Raw genomic sequence first — 13,068 nt, 5'->3', positions numbered from 1 at the left:
ATAACTATATCCAACCGACGTAGGACTGCTGAGGACATAATGAGTAATGAAACTTATGTGGGGAATGTATCTGGTGCACCCGCACTTGTGGTGCTACCGGTGCACCGAATGCCATAGAATATTTTTCAAAAATCTGAAAACATTCTAGCATGTTAACACAACATAAATGTATGATGTCAGAAAATTTCGTGTAAAAATTTGAAATAGTTTTTGAGATACAAAAATGAAAATTTCACATTAGTGTGATAATGGGCCAAATCTAAAGCCCAAATCATGTTATGTACTATTTAGTGTTGAATTTGTCTTTTTTTGCTAGTTATGTTTCAAATTTTAACTTAAAATTTTGTGACAACCTACATTGATGTTGTGTGAGTGTGCTAAAAACATTTCAATTTTTTTAACATTATAAAACCACAATGTGGGTTCGGTGCACTGGTCGTATCACAAGCTCCGATGCACCAGATATTTTCACCACTTACGTGAACTCACTAGCAGCAAAAATAAATAGATAGCTAGAGACACGCACATACAAGGGAAACCGAGTTTTTTTCATTGGTACTTCTTTCCTGAGAATTTATTTGCCACTGGCACCTTTATAAAGTGCAATGATCAACATCGTATTTGTGAGAACCAATCTATTGTATACAGAAATCTAACTTACAATTTTGCGGCTTCATGATTCTTTTTGCGTCAACGCGCCTCAATGGGAATAAAAGTTCAAACTCCAATGTATGGGTTAATTTATGCAAATTAACATCCATGTTTACCTTCCTGGCAGAAATTTCTATCAATATATTGTAAAAATGGACGGGCGCGGCAACACACGCCATTATGGTCTAGTGTTCAACATAATGGCATCATCGGCTCGAAGCACTAGCCCTGTCCGGTCCTCCTCCCCATCCTCGTCACTGCGTTCACCGTCGGGGCCAGCAGGATACCGATCACCATCACCAACCGGTGCTCCTCATGGTGTGGCCAGCGGTCACACCAGTGGGCTTGTGGACCGAGGTGCACGCAGGGGCCAACTGGACCAACGACGCGCTGGTGATCATGAACGCCACCACGACCGTCTGGTGGCGCACGGGCTGCTTCTTCGACAAGGCCAATAGGTGGCAGTGTCGGACCGGCGACTGCAACAGTAGCGTGCGGTGTGAGGGCGACCCGGTAGCGCCGGTGACCAAGGCCGAGGTCTCCGTCTTGGAGGGAAGCTACTAGTACGGCGTCACGAGGCTCAAGGGGTTCAACATCTAGTGTCGCGACCCTAGCTGACCCGACGCCTAGAACCAGCGCAACCACGTCAGGACCAAAGCTTGCAGCGGCAACAGGAGGTTCAAAATTCTAATATTTTCAGTTCTTTATATGTTCTCCCTGTCGAGAGTTTTTACAGTACCCTGTTACTCCCTAGGGAGAGGAGGGAGTGCCGGATAAGTCCAACCATCCATCTATTGGGGTATTTTAGAACTCTTGTCTTATTCGTTTTGACTTTTATTCCAACCGCATCAGGCCGCAGCGATCGCACTATTTGTTTCCCCATCGTGGTAGCGGCTGGAGACTTTGTCTTGTAGCCATCCGTGAATTCCTGTTAATTGCAGATTAGTTGAACTATGGCGCTGTAGGAGGACTTTTCCGCATACATCCATGATGCCCCAGTATCCCAGGCGGAGTCATCCCCCGACCAATTCGCGTAGGTGCAACTACCAACAGCGGCCATTGATATGCACATCGCGGGTGCATAACCTGGATTGTGAACTGATGTGGCCTAATCCTAATCCCTTCAATGGTGATGACCCTGTGATCATCATGCTCCGCCACACATGATCATCATCTCGATTTTGTGATTTTTCTTTTGGCGAATGATATTGATTTGGGATTAGGGTTCATGACAATTTTTTGTTTGAAGTCTGCGTTCACACCCTTACAAGCAAGTTCATACTAAATTGGAATCTTATTCTATTTAGAATTTTTGTAATAAATTGATATATGATTGAGAAATAAATAAATCACCCATGATTACGGTATTACCCCTAACATCAAGGTACTCCATATTTTTTTGAGATAGTACTCCCTAGGATATGTATTTGAGTACCATGTAAGATTAGCCGTCAGATTAAGGTGGATGGATGGCTCACATTCATTTGGGGGTACCGTAAAAGATCTCTTCCTATTTGCTCAACAACACCCCCTCCCCATGTTTTTCTGACCTTTCATTAATGGTTTGTTGAGGTTTTGACTTATTTTGAAAATGTTTAAGTGGAGGTTTGGCATGCATAAAGCCAAAGCAGAACTCGAAATAGTATGAAAATACATGCAAAATCTGCTTAAATTTGTACGAAACTATATGAACACATGAAACCATGCACATCGAAAGTCATATAATACTAGCATCGTCAAAAGGAATTGTTTTCAGAAAGTTTTATTAATGTTTCATTCCACATACTAAAGTTGCCGGAGTGTGCAAGATTGATCAATTTGGACCTAATTGAGCAAATTTGCTCTTTCATTTTCTTAGCTGGACCAGGAGTGTACCTTTAATAGCTCTTAATCTGGTCTATATAAATTTAAAATATAAGAACTAATTTTCAGTTGAGTATAGTCAACGGTGCGGCGTCCATTAGCCTCTAACTTGGGCAGCCTTATTCGTTGACAGCCCTAAAATTAACTTCCTTCCGTTTTCGTCCCTGCATTATTTCTCTATTTTGCAAGAATCTGTTTCACGTTGGTAGACTTCTTCGTCGAGAAGTCGCATCGGATTTTTTGTTGTTGTTGCAAAACATAGCGGATTAAGCAAGAGCAGTAGAAGTAAACATAGAAAAAGTCGTGCATACTACTGATTTGAATGCAACAAAAAAATCCGATTGGAAATGTAGCAACTTGTTAGCCAGAAAAACACTGTTCACTACTGACTGTGAAATAGTGAAGATTTTTGAGAAAATAACTGCTAACTATATTAGCTACTAATAAAGAAAATAGGTCGGTCCTACTGCTATTTAGCAGAAAATCCCTTCTTGTTTCTGGTAATCAACCAACAATCCGGTTTTAAGTCAGATTTTCAATCTTGCAAAATACCGTCTGATGTTTCTGGTAATAAACCTGCAGGCCAGTTCAAGTCGGATTTTTTGCGTATGCAGGAAACCCCTGATATCTGGGTTAATCAACCCACAGTACAGATTAAATGCTTATTAAAAATATCCATATCTTTTAAACACGAACTCCAAATTTAACATGTTATACATGGAATTTGATTAAAAAATGTGAAAATATATATTAATATGATGTTATTTGACCTGTTAACCATTTAAGAAATGTTATTTAGGGTGCAACCTTCATCAATAGCGCATGATCCATCTTTCTTTCATATCGGTACTGATCCGGATTAGAAATGAACACCTCAACAAAACGAAGGTTGGAGACGAAAGAAACCATCTATAACCATGCATGCATGCATACCTCGCCAAAAATACACGGAAAAATAAAGCCGTTCATGTTATGCCGAGAGAGAGACACCTTAGGAGATAGACTTGACAACGTTCAAACGTGTTGCGATTCTGTGAGCACTGAGGCTACCGTCAGCAAGGATGGGAAGGGGAATGAATCAAAACACAGAGGGATGCTATGTGTTGAAATAAAGGACGTGAACTTATTGGGATTTGGGTCATGATTATTGAGTTAAGGGAGCGTGTTTTTTTCCAAATAACGCAGCAAAAACACTATTTTGTAAATACAAACATTTTTAAAGACATGAACACTTTTTCAAATATGCGAACATTTTTCACAATTTTCTACTTAAAAGAAGGAAAGGAAAACCAATGAGAAAAAAACATAGGAAAAAGACAAAGAAAACCAGGAAGAAAAAAATAGGGAAAAAAGCGATGTCGAAGACTAACACGGAGCTTGAAAGAAAATCTTGAACAATTTTTTTATTTTTAGCCAAATCTATTATATAAAGATTCGACGGATGTATAAACACGACAAACATAATAAAGACTACATTGAGCTCTCCGGGCAAACGAACGACCACTACCACCACCGGAATGAGGCCCCCATATGTGCCGCTATCACTGCTCTCATAATGGAGCCGACCTGACCATGTTGATGACAAAAATGACGGACCTACAATATCAGATCATGTACAAGAAAGGAATTACAAATTCAGTTAATAACGCTTATCTAGGAAACTCTATGATAGTGTTGAGCACAAACCTCATAGGAACCGAAAGAAAACCCCTCGCATTGTTCCCCAGAGCGCCGCTGGGGCCCCATCCGTAGCGTCGCTAGGCCCTGATCTCGGCATCTCACATGTCGCTACAGTCGCCAGCGTTGACCATGGTGGCGGCTGGACCGGCGTCGAAGGTGCTTGGGCAGGTGGATTGCAGCGGTGTCCTCTAAGGCGACTGGGGGTGGTGCTTGTGCGTGATCGGGCGCGGTGGTCAGGACGCCCCCCCTATGCGTCGGTGGCCGTTGCCTCCATGGCCTGACGGTTTGAGCCGGCTCAGGTGTGCTGCTCTGCTTTGGTGATGATTGGTGGCGATGGGCTGCGGATCTGGCACTCGTCCAGATCCGTCGGTGGCGTGGACAATGGTCGTACTGCGACGCGGTTGGGGGCTAGCACAAAGCTTATCTATGCGACTTGGCAACGATCCAGCCGGCTACGAGTTGGGCAGAAGTGGCAGTTAGTGAAAATCGAGCTCTGACTTCGGGAGTTGCAGTCATCGTCTCCTCGTTCGGGATGCTGCGGGGGGAGGCCTTGATTTGGGTCTCCCAGACCACATGATGGCGGCGCTGTCGGTGCCGTTATCCCTCACCGATAAAGGAGGATATTCATATGCTAGCGAGCATTCTGCAATGTTTTGGAGATGTCATTGGCTTAGTAACAAATGTCCAGAAAAGTTTGGTTGCCCCAATCAGATGCGCAGGCATTAATCATGATGATATCCTAGCCGCCTTCCCGGCTATGTGGTCCCAGTACCCATTGTGATACCTCAACCTCTCTCTAGCGGTGCACCGACTGTGAAGCGTTGTCTTCCAACACCTTCTTGACAAGATCGTTGGGAAGGTTAGGTGCGGAAATGGGAAGTCCATCATGATGGCAGGTAGGTGTGCTTGGATAAAATCCGTCACATCGCAAGCAATCTATCACCTCACGTCACTTCGGCCTCCGAAGGGGTTCATGCAAGATATTGTGATGCTTCAAACGGCATATTTATGGGTTGGAACATATAAAGTGTATAGGAAAGTGCAAAATAAAATGGGACCTCGTGTGCATGCCTAAGGAGTCTGGAGGACCGTGCATTCTTGATATGGACAAATTCGCAAGGGCGCTTCAACGTACGATGGCCATGGCTAGCTTGGAATGACCCAGGTTGTGTTTGGGTCATCTCCGGGCACCCTTGCATTTTTGTACTCTTCTTGGCTAGGATGTCACAAACCCAAATACATTGCACCATCCATTTTTTTCAATCTCCAAGCGGGCTCCATTCATGAGGTAGAATGGTATCTGGAATCAAAACATCAACATAAGTTTGGGCCTCTCAGTTCCGGACCTCATTGAAAGGTCACTTCCATGTCGAATGTAATAATTGCGAGTATTAGAGCGGAGTCCATTTTATGGCGATGGCGGCTGCCAAACGCCTGAGCTTGTTGATGTCGCGCGGTCAAACCTAGACCGCCTTTGTTCCTGTGTACTCATCTCTTAATTAATATGGAAATGATAAGTACCAAAGTTCGGCATTTGACCATGGCCAATCGAATGTTTTTAATGGCAACTTTAATTGACCTGTGGATGGCAAGGTTTAGTTGGTAAGCTCGGCAATTTTCTGGCATAAAATAAACTAAGACAGACTTACCATGCCTGTCAACTAAACTTGTCAGTCTCGCGTCAACTAAAATTGTCATAAAAAATCCAATTTACATGGTCAAAATCTGAACATTCATACTTATCGGCGTCAATATTAATACGATGAGGCAAAGTTTTGCCTCCTTAATTTCAAACAAAAAAAATCGTTGCAAGGCTAACCATTTTAATTTTGAGCAGCGCTGGAAACGAATGAAAACCGAGAATCCATTTAATATGCCCGGCCTTTGCGTCGTACTCCTTCCGTTTGTAAATATGTCTTTTTAGAGATTTGACTATGGACTACATACGGAACAAAATGAGTGAACCTATACTATAAAATATGTTTATATACATCTGTATATAGTTTGTATTGAAATCCTAAAATAACTTATATTTAGAAACAGAGTGAATACGTATTAATCGCCTGATGAAAACGCCACCATGGCTCATTAAGATCATATAAATGAGTGCTTATATATATTCGGAGGTGGCTCATTAAGATCATATAAATGAGTGCTTATATATTCGGAGGTGTATAAAATCTGACATATCTAATGCCATTTAAAATGCATATAAGAGGGCACATTTACACAGATATCAAAAATATCTATATTTAGCATACAGGAGCATCCCAGGTTTTCCATCATTCACTAGAGGCAACACAACAACAACGACGACCATGGCATCTTCACTTAGCTTCATCCTTGCTCTTCTCCTCGCAATCGCTGCCACCGATGCTGTCACTGTCCACCTACTCAACAAGTGCCCCTACACGGTGTGGCCCGGCGCCGTCCCGGTCGGCGGCGGGAGCAGGCTCGACCCTGGTCAGGTGGCAGCCATTCAAGTCCCCCCGGGCACGGCGGCTGGCAGGATTTGGGGCCGCACCGGCTGCAACTTCGATGCCAGCGGCCACGGGTCGTGCGCCACAGGCGACTGCGGCGGCGTGCTGGCCTGCGCCGCCGGAGGGAAGCCACCCACCACGCTCGCCGAGTATACGCTGGGTAAGGGCGGCAGCCCCGACTTCTATGACATCTCCCTCGTCGACGGATTCAACGTGCCGATGAGCTTTGGGCCTACCGGCGGCAGCTGCCACGCGATCAGCTGCGCCGCGGACATCAACGCAAAATGCCCGCCGGAGCTGAAGGTGGACGGAGGCTGCTCGAGTGCCTGCCTCAAGTTCGGCACCCCACAGTACTGCTGCACACCGCCGCTTACGCCGTCGACCTGCGGGCCGACGGACTACTCGCGCTTCTTCAAGGGGCACTGCCCGGACGCCTACAGCTACGCCTACGACGACAAGAGCAGCACATTTACCTGCCCGGTCGGATCAGACTACCAACTCACCTTCTGCCCATAGAGGCGATTGGGATTCAATTTACTTCGTCAATGGATACGTCTGTATCGGTAATGTATGACGGATGATTCCACAAAATTTCTACTGAAAAACTTTATGGGGAAAATTGTTCGACAACTTTTTTCTTTTTTGAGGATAGAATAGTCTTCTTTGTTTTGAGGACAAAAATACTACTCCCTTCGAGCCATTTTAATTAGGAAATTGTTTATGTGCGGCACGCCGGCGGAACGCTCGGGCCGGTCGTTCCTGCGCTGTACGATAGAAGCGCCCCTGACCACTCGTTTTGTGGGTCTCAACACCGCCCAACGCCCTCCTATCCTTATCTCCCCCTCGCATCTCTCTTTCTCCTTTCCTTTTACATCACCAGCCATGGGAACGGCAGCTCTTGCTCATCTCCTTCCTCTCTCTACCCCGAGCTGCAGAGGGCTATTGAGAGCATCCGCGCGACACCCCTTCAGAGTTGCTGCAAAGGGGAGAGTTGCGTAGCCAGAATGCACTCGTCACCATGGGCCGCCTAGGTGAGCTCGTCGCCATGGTGCGCACGCCGTCGCCGTAGAATGCTGCGACCGCACCTGCCGCTGCCCTCTTTTTCTGGGCAGGGGACGGTGGGCGGGGGGTGCTGCAAGCAGCGGAGCCCCGTGTTTTTGGGGAGGCAACGATGGGCTACAAGTGAGCGGCCACCACCAACCACCGATGCGATTCGCCGGCGGAGATGCTACTACCCCAGCGCGACGGAGCTGCAACCATAGTTCGGCGGAGCTACAACCATAGGCCGATGGAGTTGCAACTAGCAAAACAAATGCTGGAACCGGCGACAGCCGTGTTGCGATGGTCACGGCGACGATCCATCATTGCTGGAACCAGCATTTTTTTTCCTGGAAGCAGTGAATTTTTTTGCTACGACCCCAGCAACGATGATTCATAGTTTTGCTCGAAGCTGTAAGTACTTTTGCTGGAACCATTTTCTTGTTTTATTGCAAGCATGATTTCTTTTTGTTATCATCGTTTTGATTTTTGCTGGAATAAACATTTATTATTTTTGTTACCATTGTCCTGGATTTTTGCTGGAACCAGTGTATTTTTTTGCTACAAGTATTCTTCAGTTTTGCTGGAACCAACATGCCTTTTTGTTTGCAATTTTGATGATGGCCAGCATGCCCGTGGTGAGCTTCGACGGCGAGCGAGGGGGCCTACCGCCACCGGAGCTGCAACCGTCGCTATCGGAGCTGCAACCGCAGGCCATAGCTATTGCATGTGTAGAGTCAATGACAAGTGCACGCGGTGACCAGCGGCGAGTGCAGCGACCGGCGAGGGCTGACCGGCGACGAGGACGGCCGGCAAGGTGCGGCAACTGGAGAGCGTCTAACCCGGCAAGGTGAAGGGAGCGATGAGAGGCAGGGGGGATTCTTTCCGTACGCGCTCGTGAGGAAGACAACTGCATCGATCGTACGGCTACAAACGACATAATCAAACGGCTTAAAGTTGACCGGCCGCACTATTAGGCCGGTGCGCCGGCGCCTATTAGTGGCCTTTTAGTTATCGTTGATTTAGTAATTTTAAACTAAGGCAGTGCTAGGCGCCGGCGCGCCGACCCAAATTTGGGCCGGTTGCATGCCAGCCACCCGATTCAATAGGGTCAACGCCCGTGCACACCGCACGATCTGTTTTTGTTCCTCCCCCGACGCCATCTTCTTGGAGAAAAACTCCAACTTCCATTGACGATCGACATGCCCCGCCTCGAAGCACCGCACCCCGATTCGTCTCGCGTGTTGCTGCCCTCGCTGCCGGTCGCCACCCTCACCGCCGGTCGCCGCCCGCGCCACCGTCGTCTCCTACGTTTCTCGTCGGCTACGCCAGTGCAGCAGTGTGTGCCCGTGGTTGTAGCTCTCCGTGGCGACGGCCCAGCACCGATGCGACGCCACAACTCCGGTGGTGACGGTCCCCCGGTGGAGGCACCCTCGACGACGAGCTCGCGAACTGTACTCTACTCGGGTTGTCGGAAGTAGCAAAAAAGTCCGTTGGTCGAGCAAAAAAACATGCAGGTTGCAGCAAAAAAAAACTCGTTGGTGTTGCCGCACTCGTCGCTCATCGTAGAAAAAAAAAGGCTCACCCGTCGCCGTCGTAGCACGGCCATGCCGTCGCCCGCAGCCTGCACCATCGTCAGCATGTTGCACCGGTTGAAGCTTTTTTTTGTGCCAGCTGAAGCTTTTTTCGCGCCGGCTGAAACTTTTTCCATGTTTTGAAGCTTTTTTTCCACATCAATTGAAGATTTTTTTTCATGGTTGAAGCTTCCTCCTTCGCCAGTTGAAACTTTTTTACACACCGGTTGAAGCTTTTTTCTGTTGTTGAAACTTTTTTTCCACACTCCATGAAGCTTTTTCCCATGGGTTTGAAGCTCTATCCTTCGCCGGTTGAAATTATTTTACACATTGGTTGAAGCTTTTCCCGTGCCAGCAGTTGGTGTCGCCGGTTACAACTCCTGCTTAGCCGGTTCTAGCAAACGCCCTCGCCGGTTGCAGCTCACAAAACTTCATGTGGTCTCGCAAGCCATGCCGAGAGCTTGCAGGCCATGGCCACACCATGCAACATGCAGCCTCCCCGTGAACTAGCTTCACGACACGCGCGAGAAAGCCGAACCTCGCGACCAGACAGGAGGAAAGAGAGGCCTGAGAGGAGGAGAGAGAGGTCAGGGAGGAGGAGGAGGAGGAGAGAGAGGCCTGTGCACGAGGTGAAACAAACAGAAAGAGAAAGATGTGGGGAAGACGTCGAAAGTGATAAACAGAGCGAAAGTATAAGGTGGGGTGCATGCGTTGCTGGGCAGTAGGATCTAATTTGATCCAACGAGCCGCGCACGTCCGGTGGAGCGTTCGGCCGGCACGCCGGGTCAAACCGTTTCCCTTTAAACTAAATCTACGATAATTAATATGAATGGGAGGGAGTTTTTCTTCTCAGCAGATCGGAGGGAGTATATGAAACAAGACATTGGCTGTAGGCCTAGGGCCGGCCCAAGTTTTGTTGCCTTTACCTAAGATGACCCAAACCTTGTTCCTATGAATATTGTTTTGGATCAAGGCAAGATTTCTCATAAAAAAAACATGAATATCGTGTTTCCTATATGCCGTTTTTGCCTCAATTTGTCGACCGGACCACCTGTGTAATGCTCACTGTGTTCAACAGTAGCGAGCTGCATAGGAGCAGCCCACATGAGCCCATTGAAGCGGCGAATTGCTGCAGCGCCCAATCGCTGCAGCCAGGCAATGTAGTAACTACTCCCTCTATAATTTTTACAAGACGTTTTTAGAGTCGACGACAGTGTCAACAACGGTTATATTGAATTGTTAAGGAAGTAGCACTGTAGTAGCCATTTTACGAATAAAATAGAAAATTTTTTGGTAATCACTATTTTTTTAAAAATTGTACCTAGTTTAAAAACGCAAACATTTTTTCACAGACAAAGACAAATTTTGAAATTGTAAACATTTTTGAATTTTACAAAAAATTTAAAATGAGAACATTGATTGTATTTTCCAAAGATTATTTAAAAATAAGAAAATAAATAAATTGAGAACCTTTTTGGAAACACAAATAGTTTTGAAAACATGATTATTTTTCTAAAAAAATACAAACCTTTTTCTACATGCAAACTTTTTTTTAAACATGAACATTTTTTCAAATGAGAGAACATTTTTCAAAATTTTCTACTTAAAATAAAAGTAGGAAAGGAAAACCAATGAATAAATTACATAAAAGGAAAAAAACCAGAGAAAACTGGGAAGAAACGCGAAATCACTAATTAAGGGCATCTCCAGCCGTGCCCCCGGGAAGGCCTCCCCAGGCGTTTTTTTTGCGCCGGCGCCGAAAAATCGGCCCAGTCGCGCCTCCAGGAGCCCGATTTTTGCCGGCTTGGGCCGAAAACAGCGCCGGCAGACCCAGGCCGAACCCGGCACGCTGGGGGGCGCCCCCGGGGCAAACTGTTTTGGCGCGAAACAGCCGCGGGCCCACCGCGTCAGCGACTCTACCCTCTTCTCGCCCCTTCGTCGTCCTTATCACCTCGTTTCCCGCAGCGAATCAATGCCAAAGCTGCCGCGCCGGTCAGCCTGCGCCATTGATGCCTCACGAGCGGCGAAGTGAAGACCGGATGACGCGCGTCCCTCGTCCGCCACGCGTACTCACGGCGGCTCGCGCACGGGCGGCGCCTCGGCCTATATAAGACGCGTCCCAGCGCACTCGGCGACTCGTACTCTCTCGCCGTCGTCGTTCCTCCCTCTCCTCTCTCTCGCCGTCGTCGTTCCTCCCTCTCATCTCTCTCGCCGTCTCCAGCACCCATGGCCGAGCGCTTCCCAGGTGACGGCGCGGCTGCGAACGGCTTCGGCCGCCGCCATCTTCACGAGAGCGAGGCTCGCCTCCTTTTCGAGGCCGAGTATCCGGTCCCGCCGGACATGCGGGTACCCGGGGCGTGGAGGATCAGCGCCGGCGGCGTGCCGGTGCCCCCGATACCCACGGGCGCGGCGCGGCGTGCGGAGATCGCACGCATCCGCTCGTCCCTGCCGCATGCGGCGAGGGAGGGGCCACGGTACGTCCCCGACAGCCCGCTCTGGGAGCCCTACTTCCGCCGCCGTCACGCCGAGCCGCTCGAGGCCACCAACGGCGTCGAGCCCTCCGGCAGGCTCAACGCCGTCGGCCGGCGTCGGTGGTGGGGCGTGCCCGGGCGCACGTTGGAGGCCGTCCTCGAGTACATCGAGGGCGGCAACACGCCGCGCCTCGAGTACCCCGCTCCCCCGTCCTTCACACGCCGCCGGGGAAGCTCCTGGACCCCGAGGCGCATGGAGACCGGGGGGTCCTCCTCCTCGTCCGGCGGCTCCCCATGCCTCCACCTTCGCCCCGTCAAGCCGGAGCCCCAGGGCGCGCCTGTCAGCGCGCGCACCCTCAGCTCCGGCGTCCGCATCGGCGACAACGCCTCCCCCACCGGCCGCTTCGTCCTCGTCGAGCCCAAGCCGGAGCCCGGCCTCCCCGCGGAGTACGAGGAGGTAGCCCGGCGTGGCTTCTCCGACGAGGACGCCCTGCGGTGGGCGCGGGATGACTACCTTCGCGACGAGATGGTCCGGCAGCGCCCGGCCCTGGAGGAGATCGCCGCCCACAAGCTTGGGCGCGAGGACGAGCACGGCGTCGTGGTCCTTGACAGCGACGACGACGACGCCCCCGGACCGTCCAACCCGCCGCGCCAACTGGGGGAGGGATGCAGACGGCGGAGGCGTCGGCTGGGGCGACGACGACGGCGGCGGTGACTACACGTGGTTCTACTGCCTCCTCGGCATGTAGAACCGCGTGGGCGGGCGGCGAGGCGGGCGGCGAGGGAGACGGCGGGGGTAGCCCGCGGTAGTTTTTCCCTTTTTTGTAAAGTATGTTTAAATTTGAACGAACTCCCCGATGTTTGCGTTAAATTTGAGTCGTGTTTGCTCCATATTTGACTTTTTTTAAAACCCGTGGGGGGCCGCGACTGGGGGGCATCACGCCCCCAGTGCGCGGTTTAGCGCTGGTGCGCCCCCAGGGGGCGATTTTTTGCCCCTCCTGGGGGGCCAACGGCTGGAGATGCCCTAAGGAGTACTCATTGCAAAGAACACTTCACTTTCCTAGGTCGTGACAAGTGGCAACCTGAGAGTTTTCCCTTTTCTCGTAGATCCATTTATTCAAAACGTTTTATCTCTTAAACCGTGCGTCCAAATCTCGAACCGTTTTCACCGTTGGATTCCTCGCGTCGAGATATTCAAAACTAGATCCCATGTTGATAGGTTTTGACAAAAATTTTTTATGAAAAAAAACAGACGAAAAAAACCGGGCGAAAAAACGAACCGGGAGCATGATTTTTTTCCCTTTCTGAAAG

At 49.1% G+C, this 13,068-nt stretch overlaps 2 protein-coding genes across 2 annotated transcripts; both read left to right on the top strand.

The window, feature by feature from the left end:
• The first annotated feature begins 6,356 nt into the window (after nucleotides 1-6,356).
• On the top strand, nucleotides 6,357-7,340 carry LOC125507021 (protein P21-like). Its single transcript, XM_048671723.2, has one exon. It carries the CDS (start codon nucleotides 6,513-6,515, stop codon nucleotides 7,188-7,190), a length of 678 nt encoding a protein of 225 aa, XP_048527680.1. The 5' UTR covers nucleotides 6,357-6,512; the 3' UTR covers nucleotides 7,191-7,340.
• A 165-nt stretch (nucleotides 7,341-7,505) lies between these two features.
• LOC125507023 (uncharacterized) lies at nucleotides 7,506-12,608 on the top strand. The gene is made up of 2 exons (XM_087525330.1): nucleotides 7,506-8,126; nucleotides 8,341-12,608. Exon 2 carries the CDS (start codon nucleotides 11,513-11,515, stop codon nucleotides 12,470-12,472), a length of 960 nt encoding a protein of 319 aa, XP_087381456.1. The 5' UTR covers nucleotides 7,506-8,126; nucleotides 8,341-11,512; the 3' UTR covers nucleotides 12,473-12,608.
• The last annotated feature ends 460 nt before the right edge of the window (nucleotides 12,609-13,068 follow it).

Source organism: Triticum urartu, chromosome 5A, assembly GCF_056163025.1.
Source record: "Triticum urartu cultivar PI428250 chromosome 5A, HENAU_Tu73, whole genome shotgun sequence".
NCBI classification, from domain to species: Eukaryota; Viridiplantae; Streptophyta; class Magnoliopsida; order Poales; family Poaceae; genus Triticum; species Triticum urartu.
This window is presented reverse-complemented; position numbering and strand designations above follow the sequence as displayed.

What these genes read in the sequence shown, in the direction of transcription:
- LOC125507021 (XM_048671723.2), top strand. Translation starts at nt 6,513, where the DNA reads ATGGCATCTTCACTTAGCTTCATCCTTGCTCTTCTCCTCGCAATCGCT.
- LOC125507023 (XM_087525330.1), top strand. Translation starts at nt 11,513, where the DNA reads ATGGCCGAGCGCTTCCCAGGTGACGGCGCGGCTGCGAACGGCTTCGGC.